General features: G+C 35.7%; 1 protein-coding gene across 4 annotated transcripts in view; it reads left to right on the forward strand.

Moving 5' to 3' along the window:
- The first annotated feature begins 2,425 nt into the window (after positions 1-2,425).
- The window catches only part of LOC126741516 (protein PRRC2C), a 65,853-nt gene continuing 52,798 nt past the window's right edge, over positions 2,426-15,480 (forward strand). For 3 of the 4 annotated variants that reach the window (XM_050447942.1, XM_050447944.1, XM_050447946.1), the window contains exons 1-3: positions 2,426-2,590; positions 11,998-12,144; positions 12,208-12,397. In XM_050447942.1, coding sequence (XP_050303899.1) covers positions 12,052-12,144; positions 12,208-12,397 — 283 coding nt within the window. In that variant the 5' untranslated portion in view covers positions 2,426-2,590; positions 11,998-12,051. Of the gene's footprint in view, positions 2,591-2,796; positions 2,930-11,997; positions 12,145-12,207; positions 12,398-15,480 lie in introns of those variants that run through there. The other variant, XM_050447943.1, reaches the window with a different exon arrangement.

Raw genomic sequence — 15,480 nt, forward strand, 5'->3', positions numbered from 1 at the left:
GAATCGAGTTCGGACACCGTTCCCGTACGTTCGTCCTTATTTAGCACTCGCGTATCGGCTGGTTCCCGCTTTCATTACGACCGTCCGGGATTGATGCACGGGAAACAATTCTGCGCCAAAAAGGAGACGCGAGTATGGGCCGTCATTCACACGGGCGCCACTGTCCGAAAACGGTTCTATTTTAACAATTAAAAACCGATTTAATAACAATAATACTGCGAGAGATCAATTTCTAACCTCAAAAACCTGCTACTGTATGTCGAGTCATAAAAAATGTAAATATAAGAATGAATGTAAGTACGCGGCTCGCGAGCGAGCTGACGTCAGATCGATAATGGCACGGCAAGGTCAGGACCGGCATTTAGCAAGACTATTTATTTGTTTAAAATTTTACCCCCTATACCTGTTAATGATCAAAGCTCTTTGGTATTATAAGTTTACAATTTGCAAAAACATGGATGAAATATTCAAGCTACTAACGGCAACACTGGAGGAGTTAACACTTGCCAACTTGACACTTGTCAGGTGTCAAACTATGACAAATCGAGGTGGCGCCACTGGTCTTCGCTATATTGTGGTTCTGGAATAGATTAAGTAGCCGCTGAATAGCATTAATTTGTTTTATTGATGTATCGGCGCGGAATTCAAATTAGCTGATCCTCGAATTTTCCTTTTTCAGTTAATTGAGTAACTACAGTTGGCAGTTTTTCTTCTTCTTCTTCTCTAATTATGTCAACTACCTGGAAGGAAAAAATTATTTGTATACAGCCCGCTAAGTTACTTCATCCCATAAGTCTTCGTCTTTCTATTTAATGACCTCCACTGCCTGTAAGAAATTATTAAACGTTTCTTTTACAGACAGTTTTTCCAAAATTTTAGGTTAATGGTCAAAACTCTTTGGTATTAAATGATACCAATGTTGCCAGGCTTGCCAAGTTTACAATATGTAAAAATATATAGGGTGAAACATTGACAGCTACTAACACTGGAGAGAGTTAACACTTGTCAACTTGACACTTGTCAGGTGTCAAACTATGACAAATCGAGGTGGCGCCACTGGTCGTCGCTATATTGTGGTTATCAAGTTACCAAGTGGCCTCTAAATAGCATTAATTTGTTTTTATTGATGTATCGGCGCGGAATTCAAATTAGCTGATCCTCCCATCCATTTTGATCCTCGAATTTTCCTTTTTCAGTTAATTGAGTAACTGCAGTTGGCAGTTTTTCTTCTTCTTCTCACGTCAACTACCTGGAAGGAAAAAATTATTTGTATACAGCCCGCTGATTACTTCATCCCATAAGTCTTCGTCTTTCTCTTTAATGACCTCTACTGCCTGTAAGAAATTATTAAACGTTTCTTTTAAAGACAGTTTTTCCAAAATTTTAGGTTAATGGTCAAAGCTCTTTGGTATTAAATGATTCCTATGTTGCCAAGTTTACAATATGTAAAAATATATAGGGTGAAACATTGACAGCTACTAACACTGGAGAGAGTTAACACTTGACAGATGTCAAACTATGACTAATAGAGGTGGCGCCACTGGTCGTCACTATATGCTTATGCAACCAATCCAAATAGCTTTCGGAAAAGCATTCAATTGTTTTATGTAAGTAATGGTATCACCGCGAAATTCCAATTAACATCTAATCGGATCCTCCCATATATGAGTCAATAAACCACAATATCGCGTAAATTATCAATACCGTTTATTTCGCCACTGATTACGGCATACTTGTTAAATCATAGACATTTTGCACAGCTCTGTCCCGCTTTGGTTTATGTGAAAAACAAGGAGAGAAAGTACGAAATTAGCGGATTAATCAACATGTGTCCTTATCGATATCGTTCTTCTCTCCGCGCCTTCCTTTGTTGTTGGTTGGCCTTGCGAACAGGGAGGGACTAAGGAAATTTGAATAAGTAAAGAAAATTTATTAAAAAATAGTGTACTGCGGAACCAGGTTAAGAAACTGAATTGCCAAATCATTTTGCAACTGAATCTTCGTTAAAACTACCCTATACATACTCATATTCAATGGTGACCTTATGTGAGGGCTGCGACACCTCTGTTAAACCTTATGAAGCAACCTATTTTTTTCCTACAGGAATCTGTAACTGGCACTAATATTGCTTTTGAATGTGACCACTACAATGACCTTAAAAGTTCAGAAAATAGATAAATATGAGCATTTAATTCATTTAATAATTACATGAATGGACACTTATGAGTTTACATTCCAATTAAATTTATTTGAAATGTTTTTTAAGTATTAAGTGAGCCATCTGTGGCCGATCCAAGTGACTTATCAACTTTACAGGAATCTGTAGCAAAAAAAAAGAAACCTATAATTTGATTGAAGTGACGTTTAACGTTTATATCGTTTCATAGATCGTAGATGCCGCGACGGGCGCACCAGTGACGTTGTTGTATTGATTTTTGCATTCGAGTCGGCGAACGCCATTTTGACAGTTCTTGTGAAAATATTACAAAAGAATCGAGAAAAGTGCGAAATCCGCGTACATCCGTCCCGTTTCGCGAGCGAACCCGTGATTTTCTTGTTGTTTATTGTTAACCCATTTGGACGGACCAAGGTACGGACGTATTTTCCCAATTCCTTTGTTAGAATTCCGAGTTTCGTAACAGGATTGTTTTCGTTCGAGTCTCTGCGTCGAACGGAGGGAGACCCCGAACCGTTATGTCCGACCAGTTTTTTCTTTCTTGGCTTGCTAACTTGCACTCTCTTTTAACGTTATCGAGTCGTTTTGTGTTTAAAAGTGCCCAATTCCTTTACCCTCTAAACGATCTCCTTCCTTTAAATGTTTGTTTGGTGGCTGTGAATTGTTGTTACTGTTTATGTTAGCAATTACCAATTCATTAGAAGGATAAGCTGTACCTACTTCCTTCCTAATTATTTTCAGTAGGATTCTCTGGTAAACGTTCAATTACTTTTAATCCATTTATTCTTGTTTGTTAATACACTGTAAGAAACACAAAACTGTTTTGTTATTGTTTTTCTTCCTGTATTAGCACAATCCTTATCTGTACAACAATGAATTGCTAAAATGCCTTTAAATTATTTATTTGCGATATTTGTCAACCTTTAAAGAACAGTAAAACATCAAGACCTATTAGGTCTTAACAATATGTTTTTTATAAATTCTATTTTGGCTCATTTTTATTGTATTGTAAATGTCTTCCTAATTAGTTTTTTTCATAATTCATTTGCGACTCTTTATAAATGTCAAGTACTTTTACATCAAAATCTAGTTCAATTCTCTTTTACTACTCTATCAATTATTTATTTATTTATTAACGGAATCCATTTACAAAAGTATTACATAGCATACCCATACAAACATATATATTCAGAAACATTATATACAAAACTATCTATAAATCAGTGTAAGGGGGAGATGAGTTAATTAATTAAAGCCCCTATGAAATAATATTCTTTAACTGCCCCTTAAAAGATGTTATCCTAGAGTCAAAAAAGTTTATCTGTCCTGACAGACCATTAGCACTTCGAGCCATTCGTGTAATTGGCTCATTAATGCCATAATTGGTATGGTGGAATGGGACTGAAAATATTTCTGATTGTCTATTCAATCTGGAAGGCACCCTAAGTTTAAAAAGAGACAATAACTCGGGACAATCTATAGTAGCATTTAAAACCTTATGCATAAAACATAAGTCGAGTAATGTTCTTCGTGACTCCAATGTGGGTAAGTTCAGGTTATCCCTGACCCACTGATAGTAATACTCCTGTCTCCTGTAACCACATCTAAAAGCCGCCACCCTTAAAAATTTATTTTGAGCTTTTTCAATCTGCTCAATGTAGCAGTTATATGACGGGGACCACATAATTGAGCCATACTCCAAGATGGGCCTAACAAGAGAGCAATAAAGTAATCTAAAAGTAAACAAAGACAAATCAGTTGTAGACCGTTGGACAAAACCCAGCATTTTCATTGCCCTACCAGTCACCTGATTGATGTGACTTTTAAAAGACAACCTGGAGTCAATAAATATTCCTAAGTCAGAAACCTCTGTTTTGACACCAATTGCTACATTATTTATTTTATAAAGAAAAGCAATAGGGTTTCTTTGCTTAGAAAAAGTAATCTTATGGCACTTATTGATATTAAGGGACATTCTATTCAAGTGGCACCAATCAAAGAATAAATTGAGGTCTTTTTGCAGGAGCACAGCATCAGAAAGGGATGTGATAAGCCTAAATAGCTTCACATCATCAGCAAACATTAGCACACGACAATTTTCAAGTTTCCAAACTAAATCAATCAAAAAGAGGCAAAACAAAACAGGGCCCGAGTGAGAGCCCTGTGGCACCCCAGATGGCACCAAAATTTCAGAGGAATATGTACCTCCAAGATTAACAATCTGGGTTCTACCTCTGATGAATCCCGAGATCCACTGAAGAAGAGGCCCCACAATACCTAAAGCCCTAAGCTTCTGCAAGAGTACCCCATGGTTAACTCGATCAAAAGCCTTGGAAAAATCTGTATATATTGAGTCAACCTGAAGTCCCTTCTCCAAGCAGCGGTAGAGGTAGTTGACATACAGCACCAAATTAGCATCAGTAGATCTGCCTTTTATAAATCCAAATTGCTCAGGATTAAATAAAGATTTAAAACTCCAGGCAATCCTATGACTGACCAGGCAGTCGAGTGGCTTTGGCAACTCAGATTGGATACACACAGCCCGATAATTGGAAATTTCGGATAATTGGAAATAAAAAAAAAAATTAACAGTATTGGTTTCGTAAGAACACAAACACATTTCTTTAGGAAGAATGCCGGAATCCCATCTGGTCCAGAGCAGAGCTTATTCTTAGAGGAAGTAATAACCTCATAAACATCCTGTGTTGACAGAGTTAAAGTGCTCAGACAAATTGATTTATCAAAAGATGGTATGTCATTGACTTGCTCATCCGAATAGACGGATGAAAAGTATTCTGCAAACATATCCGCAGTATCCGAGATATTCATACTAGTCCTGTTATTGTATGTCATTCTGGAGGGAAGACTAAAACCAGTTCTTTTATTTTGAATATATGACCAGAAGTACCTTGGATTACCAGCGAGATTCATTTCCACCTTATGAATGTATTGTTGATAGCACAACTCTCTTAAGTACTCACATTGTTGTCTCAACAATACAAATTCATCATAATCCTGCTGTTGACCACTAATTTTAAACTTTTTGTGAATTTGTTTCTTTCTTATGATCAAACTGCGAAGCTCTGAAGAAAACCAAGATGGAAAAGAAGAACTTTTGTACCTCTTTAGAGGAATAAACCTTTCTATTGAGGAGTAGATCACATTATAGAAAATTGAAACTATGACATCAATAGATGTTTCTCCCAAAAACAATTGATTCCAGTCTATCCCAGCAAGACAATCGTTAATTGCTATGTAATCTCCCTTACCAAAATCATAAAAATATTCCTCATATATCATATCATCCGAATTCTCTGCACAACAAAGGTCGAAACTAATTGCTGTATGGTGTAAGCTATTCTCAAAAATTTTATCTATTGCACGTTCAACACTAATTAAATCTGAGCTACTATCAAGTCTTTCCGTGATTTGGGCATAATCTTTGATTCCCAACCCAACCCAACCCAACATTCACTTAAGCACTATGAAACAATAATTGCTAAAACAACTAAAACCCTCAGTTTCATTGCCAAACTTAGTCGGGAGTTTCAAAAAATAGAGACACTTAAACCATTATTCTTTTCATTTGTTAGATTAAAATTAGAGTATGCCTCGGTTCTCTAGTTTCTGGAATATAATACACACATTTAACGACTTGAAAGAGTTCAGAGAAGATTTCTAAAGCTCTTGCATTTCAAAACTCACTGCTGTTTACCCATCTATGGATTTCCAGAATATGATTTGCTGAACATTTTTGGTCTGCAATCACTCTTAACCAGGCGAAGCTATTTTTCACAAGTATTTTTGTTTGACGGCCATGTTGACTGCCCTATTCTTCTGAATAATATAAATTTCCTAGTTCCCCGCTTATCCTCTCGTTATAATCACACCTTTGCTTTACCAAGAGAAAGAACAAATAAATTATGTTCCTTGCCAATTTATGTAATGTGCCGAACATATTATAATACCATTAAAGATGCATTTGACAATTAGCAGTTGCATTCCCATTCTCTCTTTACTCTTCCTGGTGACAGTTTATTTTCTCTTTTTCGGGATTGTGAATGTCACACATTATTTTAGGCTAATTCTTTGTTTTATTTTTTGTATTTGTATCATCATTGTATGTAGGTAATTTTTATTTAATTTTAAGTCTACTTTATTTGTTGCTTTTGGTTTGTTTGTTTGAATGGAATTTAACACTTTCGTGGACAGTGCCAACTTAGAAGTCATAAAAAAATAATCACCTGTTTTTTTTTTACTTAATTTAATTGATTTTTGCGGGAATATACGAAATATTGAAAGAAACATGATATTTTTGCGTATTTTTCTCTATAAATAGAAGACGGTTATGACAGGTCTGTCCCACCACATTACTTTTTCTGGTCTAGTGGGACAAACCTGCTACCACCGTCACAATAAAAAAAAAAAACATTTATTCGCCTAATCAAACAGATCTAAATCAAAATACAAAAACCTTATTTAACATTCTCAAAAAAGCTAAACGAAAACACAAAATTCATTGGTAAAAGATACCAGAAAACATTTGAAAAAAACCCTAAGCACTATGCCAAGGTGCAAAGCACTCCACACACAATGCAGGCCTTTCAGGGCAGCTAGGGCATCTGTAACTGGTTTCCTTCCTCTTTGAAAATTTTGAACATTGCCTGCATCATAAGAAATACCACTTCCTTAAATAGTTATCAGGAACTGGGATTGTCTGGGGAAAATGGTTCTGATAATTCTGATCCCCAAAAAACGCTTGTACTTGAAACAGGAACATATTTGTTCTGAGTTGGCCTAAACCTAGGTGGCAGTTGCAGCAATGATCTCCCATCTTTAATTTCTGTATTAATTTGTAGCAGAGATTTTATGATTATCTCTCTGAATATCCGTTGGTATAAATATGGCGTACTTATAGGTGTCCATAAAACTATCAGGAGTTCATTGCTTGAGTCTGACCCTCATGTGGAACATCTGTTTGTCTTGGTTGGCTCAGGGGAGCAACAAGTTATTGTGGGCACTGGATATTTTCCTCCCAGGGCAGCTCTAGAGTGTTATGTTGCATTTAGTGAATCTCTGGACAAGCTATGTGATTTCTTTCTGTGATTCTTGGTGATTTTAACTTGACTCATGCGGCCTGGTCTGTCGAAGGACTCAGTTCTGTTGGCACTGCTGTGCAACCTGTCACCCAAGAAGCCATTGAAGCTGTCTCAGTTATGTGCTCTTATCACAACTTATACCAGGTCAATACTATTAGAAATGTAACCAACTGTATGCTGGGCCTGATCTTCAGTGAGGACCAGAATCTAGACATTTCCTTGGCGGTGGCAGCTATCGTAATACCTGACAGGTACCACCCACCCTGATCTTTTACTCTTGCAGTGACTCGGGCTAGGAGTGGTAATATTATTGGGAAGGGTTTTTATAGAGACTTTAGCTCAGTGGATTTTAATTTGGTTTTAACCTTTCTTTCAAGCTTTAATTGGGACGTTTTATTCTTAAACAGATCTGTTAATGAAATGATTAATATTTTTTATGAAATAATTTATTTGTGCATTGATCTTTATGTTCCTTTGAAAAAATATTCAACTAAAAAATTTCCGATTTGGTTTTCAACAGAACTTAAAACTATGATTGTTGAAAAGAAAAAATTGCGTAAGCAATATATGAACACAAAATTGAACTGTGATTATGTTAAGTTTTGTAATATTAGGGCTAGATGTAAATCCTTAAAAAGACAGTGTTATGATGATTATATTTATACTACAGAGCTTTCCCTGAATAGCAGCTTGAGAAACTTTTGGAAGTTTGTGCGCTCCAGAAAGGGCAGCTCTGCAATTTCCAGTGTGATTTCTTACAATGGTACTACCTGCTCTTCAGGTGAGGGCATTGTGAACTTATTTGCAGAATATTTTTCAGAAATGTACACTGACAAACAGTGCATTATTTCTCAAGATTTGACTTCTAACCATTTTCAACTCTCTAGTCTTAAAATATCAATTTCAGATATCTACACCGAACTATCCAGACTGGATCTGACTAAGGGTCCTGGACCTGATGGTTTACCACCGGTTTGTCTAAGGCAGTGCGAGACCTCTATTTATTATTTTCAACTTGTCTTTAACTTCCGGTATTTTTCCAGACTACTGGAAGACCAGTTTTATCACACCTATCCCTAAAGCTGGAGACAGCTCGCAGGTTCAGAATTATAGACCAATCAGTATTCTTAGTACAATTCCTAAATTGTTTGAGAAGTTTGTTTGTGTTGTTCTTACATCTTTTCTTCAGGGCCAATTATTAGATGAACAATTTGGTTTTATTGCAGGACGTTCTACGGAACTGAATATTCTATCCTTTACTGATTTTCTGTCTGAGTCCTTGGAGAGGGGGTATCAAGTGCACTCTTTGTATACCGACTTCTCCAAGGCTTTCGACAGAGTTAATCACAGGCTTTTGATCTTTAAGTTGAAAAGATCAGGGATTGGGGGTCCACTGCTGAAATGGCTCGAGTCCTACCTGGTGGGTCGAACGCAGCTCGTTAGAGTTCTGGGCTTTGAGTCTCGGGAGATTTTGGTGCTGTCCGGTGTCCCACAAGGATCCCACTTAGGGCCTTTGTTATTTAACTTCTACATTAATGATATATCAACATGCTTTCAGTACAGCTTCTTTTTTCTTTTTGAAGATGATTTAAAATTCTTCCTTAGAGTCTCATCTCTGGAGGACTGTTTCAGACTCCAGCCTTGTTGATTGGTGTACAACAAATGGTATGGATCTAAATGCTGGAAAGTGTTACTCAATGTCCTTTAAAAGAAATAGAGACCCCATAAACCACTCCTATTTTGTTGGTAACACCATATTGAAATCTGTCTCTCATATTAAGGATTTAGGTGTGACACTGGATAGCCCTTTAAGTTATATTCCGCACATTTTGGGGGCAGTTACCAAGTCTCTGCAGATGCTTGGATTTATCAAGAGGTGCTCGAGGGACTTTTATAATATTTCATCTATTTGTTTGCTCTATTGTGCACTTGTGCGTCCTCATCTAGAATTCAGTTCCTGTGTTTGGTCTCCATACTATAATAATCATATTCATAAGATTGAAAGTGTACAACATAAATTCTTAAGATATATTGCCTTTAAGCAAAATGGAGTACCTATAAATTATCAGGATGAGTTTGACTACCAGCAAATGGAAGCCTCATTGAATTTGAGAAGTCTTGAAACTCGTCGTAGACATAAAGATTTGAAAGTATTTTACAACATCCTTCACTCTCAAAGCTTTTGTCCTGCACTTCTTAATAAAATAGGTCTTTATGTTCCACCTAGGTCAACAAGGCACGTTACTTCTTTTTATAGCCAAACGCACCACACAAATTATGGTCACAATTCTTTTCTGGCAAGGACTGTTAGGCTGGCTAATCAGTATTCTGATGTAATTGATTGCTTTGAGGGGCGCACAGGGTTCATTAAGAAATTAAATCTTATTAATTGATAATGCTGTCTTAAACTAGAACTATAAGGTGTTGTGAATTGTGATGGTAATTGTTCCTTTGTGTTAACTATAAGTATTGTCTTTTTTTTTTTTTTTTTTCTGTGAACTGATTGTTCCAAGTTATAGGTAATCTTTATATTCTAAGCTTTAATTGTATGTTAGGTTAGGTTAGTTTAATCATCCAATTATTATTCTTATATTTTTTTTTTGTAATATTGGGCCAAAGCCCGTTGATATATTAAATAAATAAATAAATAAATATCACCAAGCTAATATTAGACCCGTTCAGTTTCTTGAATAAATAAGTATGAGTTCCATATAGTGACATCCAGTAAATGGAAAATGATCTTTTTATACCAAAAAATGGTTTTTCTTGGCGAAGAATAATAAGAAATCATTTGATCACACTGGTCAATACCGGACATGAACTTATTATAGTCAACTATTTCAATAGGGTTGATCTTAGGATTACCTTTTCTGTTAGCGGTGTTCACTGGGGCAGGATGATGCGCAGTAGTAAGAGCAAGCACTTCGCGCTTGTCCTTCCACTTTGTCACATATACTTTTCCTTTTCGCAGCCAAACATGTTCTTCAGAACAGGATTTCCTTTCCTGTTGCTTCGAAGGGTACCTGTGACATGAGTTTTTAACCTGACAAGTTTTTATGCCAAAGAAATACTGTTATAGTAATTATCCATGAAGATATGATGTCCGCGATTGAGATATGGCTGCAAGAGTCTTGTGACTAAGGCCTCAATTTTCGTAAGATTTTCATCCGGCGGTTCAGCTCCTTGCCCTTTGTACATTTCTATGTTCAAAACGTAGCCTTCGGGATTGCAAAGTTCATAGAATTTAATCCCATATTTGGTCTTCTTGTTTTTCATATACGTTCTGAAGGAAAGCCGTCCTCTAAACAGCAACATTGATTCATCAAGAGACAACTCTTTCGTAAGCCTATAAGCCCTTTGAAAGTTGTGAAGGCACATATCCCCAGAAGTTCCTTAATTCGGTATAACCTATCCTTGCTTGGAGATGCGTTTTTATTGTATGTGCAGAAACATCGCAAGATTTGTTCAAATCGGCGGCCGCTCATAGTCGACGAGAAAATCGGATGGTAATATAGAGGATGATAGCTAAAAAGTTTTCTTATATTGGGACATTTTATTTGGTCCTGCAGTAAACACAGTCCCAGAAACTTGCTTATTTCATCTTCCGTTATAGGCTTGATATCCATACTTCGGGCGAGTTTTAGAACGAGCGGAACGGGACAAGTGGTCTGCATAAATATTACTCGAATCGACTAACAACCGTTCATCCCATAGTTGGAGAAATACACCTAATGGTGTATCTGATGAATCCGGATCAAGACAAATTTGTTCTGCTATTCCATTTCCATTCATGGAGAAGTCATCAATTCCAATGGTGTCATTACACCATTCAGAATCGGCCGAATCATTTTCGACTGGTAATGGATCCATTTGGTCATCTGAATCGGATTGCGAAATTTGTGGTGTCGATATTCTGTTCGTGGGAGAAACAGGCTCAGAAAAAGGAGGGGATGATGACCTACTAGTCTCAGGAGAAATATTCACTTGCTGTTCAGAATCTGAGGAGTCGGCCACGTCATTTTTAGGATCATAGTTGTCACTACTTCCAGAGCCGAATGGTTCCGATTCCTCATTGGTTGATGTCTCCTCAAGTAACTTGAGCAACCGCGCCTCTTCCTTGGAATCCATATTTATCACCAGTTGAAATGTATAACTAAACTAAATAAATAACAAAAATGAAAACAAATTTTGTAATAAAACAAAATCAATACAAACCTAAGGAAAGCCACATGTGGTATACAAAAACACTCAACAAAAAACAAATATAACCAAACAATAAACAAGAAGATTAGACATCAGTAATACTATGAAAAGTACGAAACTGAGTAAAACGTGAAAACAAAGCGAGCGTCACGTCGTTGCTGTCTTCACCATACGCTAAAAGTCGCCTCATGCCCACCATAGCTCATGAGATAAATTTCGCATCAACTCGCTAACGAATATTACTTTTCTCTGTTTACTGTGACACAGGTGATTCACTACCATAAGAATAACACGTATTTTAGGTCAAGCAAATTTAAAAATGGCTGCTATGGCCGGTCTGCCACAATACACATGACGGCTGTGACAGGACTGTCCGCGAATGTGTTAAATAAATAAACTCTACAACTCTATGTGATATAGTTGCCAGCATTGGTTAGGTCTTCAATTACACACTAAAATTAATTTGAACCTTCTGGAAAATTAGTGTTTTTCGACTAAAATTGAATTTCTTTTTTGCAGAAAAAGGGTTCGTTCTTGGGTTCTGGCTAATCTAAATGGTTGCGTGCGGACAGCATGTCTACATTGTCAGGGAATGCCTCCAAAGGGGAGAAAACCAAGCCAAAATTTCAATCTTTGGATATAAATAATTTATATAAAATCAGCAGGGTAAGTACCAACCAATAGAAATGTCCAATAACAATTTAGAAAAAAACGCCATCATAAACGCAGGGAGAAAATACTGAAAAACCGGCACAGAAGAGTTCATCGAATTACATTAAACATGGCATGCAAAGTTTGGGCAAGGTACCTAACGCTCGTCGAGCTCCGGCTAATTTACCCTCTTTGAAATCTGAACATAGTGATTCGGGCGCAGCCGTTCCTTTAGTACCGCCAGGGGCAACAGGATGGGGCAAACAAGGTAAACATTTTCATTTATTAGCTTTATTTTACAGTAAAAACTAAATATTTGCTACAATATGTCATTGACACAAGCAAACTGGTCTGATATCAATATTTAGGTGCTAAAACCAACTATTAAAACAAAGGTGGGGTTACTGCATGACTTTTTGGCATTTTCTGATCTGCTTCAATTTAATAATTCTTCTTATTTACAAGGTTCTCATGCATAGTTGATGATGATGTTTCACTTGTCTCTGTTATTGTTTAGAGCAGAAACCAATAGGAATTGTAATTTTAAATTAAATCCTCAGAGTCTCAACCATGGATATTTAAAAGGCATTTCGCATCAGTTTATCTCTGAGATTCAGTGAAATTTTCTTTATGAATTTGATTATCAAGAAATTTCCAGCTTCTATGGTGTTTTGGCTGATATCTTCCAGAGCAGTTTCTTGTTATGGACATTATTCAAAAAATTGCTATCTAACCTGATATACTGCTTAACTTGTGGCAGCTCTTAAGGGAAAGTTCAGGTTGCATAGTAGGTGAATAAAAACTAAATTATGATGTAATGCACTATATTGCTTATAAATCCCTGCAAGTCCTACATTGATGCAGTATATAACATTTCTATAACAGAAATACTGAAATGTATTCTATTCTATATTCTATACATCATGATCCTAAGAAATCTTGGAAATGTATGCAACAACCAAGAAACACATCTAGAATCCTTAATATTTTGAACTACAATAACAAATGTTTGTCTACTCTCCTGCAAATTGTAACTGGTATTAAAAATTTTTGTTTTTTAGCTGTTTTCAGTCATGTATAATCTGCTTCTCAAAATATTCATATTTATGAATTATTTATTTATTTATTACATATGGGCTAACCCCATTACCAGCATAAAATTCCAAAATTAAATTAGGGTAAAATACATTGGTCTAAAACTAAAAGGAAAAATAACAACTAATACAAAGTAAATATACACATACAGTAGTGGCAGAAAGTAGAGCAACTTTTTAAGAATTCATGTTTTTCTTTTAGTAAAAACTGAAATACAATTACAATTTTAGTATTTTGTAAAATATCCATCATTTTTGATAACTTCCTCACAATGGTGGCTCATAGATTGCAGTAATCTAGAAATTATTACTGGGTCCATATTAATCCAAGCTACACGAAGCTTTGGTTGCATTGAACAATTCGTCCTTATTTTTGTAAGTTTTCCCCCTTATTTTCCTATCCAAAATTTCCCATAGGTTCTCGATCGGGTTTAAATCTGGTGATTGACTTGGCCAGTCCATTACTTGAATATATTGCTGTCTAAACCAAGCCTTTACATATTTAGAAGAATGCTTTGGATCATTGTCCTGCTGAAAAATGTGCCTAAGGGGCATTTTCTCGTCTGCATATGGAACCATTTCATTTTCCAGAATATCTTTGTACATAAATCTATCCATTATCCCATCAATTTTATGAAGTGGCCCCATTCCGAAACCGGAAAAGCAGCCCCACACCATAACTGATCCACCACCATGTTTTACTGTTGGACAAGTGTATCTAGGATTTAACCTTTGGTTTGCAGGACGTCGAACATATGCTATTTCATCACTTTGAAACAAATTAACTTTGATTCGTCGCTGAATATTATCTTTTTCCAGTCATTAATTGTCCAGTGCAAATGAGATCGAGCAAAAAGAAGACGGGATCGTCTGTTTTTTGCAGATAATAAGGGCTTTTTTGCTGGACGTCTTGCAAATAATTTGGCCTCGCATAATCTACTTCTTATTGTCCTTGAAGATACCTGAACGCCTAATTCTTCTGATAAACGCTGCTTTATTTTACTTGAACCCAAAAATGGATCACTCTGAGATATTTTCAAAATTTGTTTATCTTGATATTTATCAGTTTTTCTTGGTCTTCCTGTTTTTTTTCTAGGTAAAACATGTCCATGCTTCACATAACGTGAAATTATTCGCGATACTATAGATTTATTCAAACTAAACCTTCTTGCAATATTGATTCGTTTTTCACCATTTTTGTGACAGTCTATAATTCGTGTTTTTAAATCAACGGATAAAGGCCGTCCTCTAGGCATTGTAAACTAACTTTTCTTTTAATGCAACCGGTAAACAGCTGAAATTAAACTAATATTATTCGATTTGTAAGTTCTAAGAAAAATGTTGCTCTATTTTTTGCCAGGTACACAAATTCTTATCAGTTTAAAAATAAACAGAAATATTTAGAAGGTCAATTCTTATCCGATTTAAGACTACCTACTTGACCAAAAGTATTGTGGATAAATATCATTGTTATTCCTTTGTTAGTTGTCAAGAAATTTTATTTTTTTAAAAGTTGCTCTAGTTTCTGCCACTACTGTAATACAATTTAAATACTACAAAGAAAAACAACTAATCACTGATAATTATAAACATTTAAAATAGCTCATAAAATGTGTAAAATTCATAATTTGCTCAATCAACAGAGCCGAACAAACTTTACATACCTACATCAGGAAGCTAAAGATTATTTTAATTGACTAACATTTATATTAAATATATCACAGTTAAAATTATTTAGTAGTAGTCTCATATACCTCAAGTCAATCAACAAATCCATAAATGGCCCTATGCACAAATACAGCTCCTAACATATTATGACGAACCCTAAGTGGAGGACTGAATATTCATGGTTTTTGATAATGGTATTAGTATGGCAGGCATAATACCTAAGAAATTTATGTTGGATTTGCTTAAACTAAATATACCTGAAAAAAATAAGGAGATTACAGGGTTTGACAGTGTTGCTTCTTTTCTCCTACTCACACTGAATCTCTGTGAATACTGTTCTTTTCAATTGGTCACTATGCACAAACAATTTTGCTAATTGCGGGTTGCTATAACTGTATGTCTCAGAGGAATTGCTTGTTTCTGGATATTGGGAAGTGATTATGCATAGTCACTAATTAAAAAGTATGAAGAGAAGTTTAGTGAAAGCAGATCCATAATTACAGTTATGGTCATATAAATAGCACACTTTTCTAAATTGTGATAAAAAATATTAAATACCATTTTCTATTTTTTTTATAATATATTTAGC

Source organism: Anthonomus grandis, chromosome 10 (genome assembly GCF_022605725.1).
Source record: "Anthonomus grandis grandis chromosome 10, icAntGran1.3, whole genome shotgun sequence".
NCBI classification, from domain to species: domain Eukaryota; kingdom Metazoa; phylum Arthropoda; class Insecta; order Coleoptera; family Curculionidae; genus Anthonomus; species Anthonomus grandis.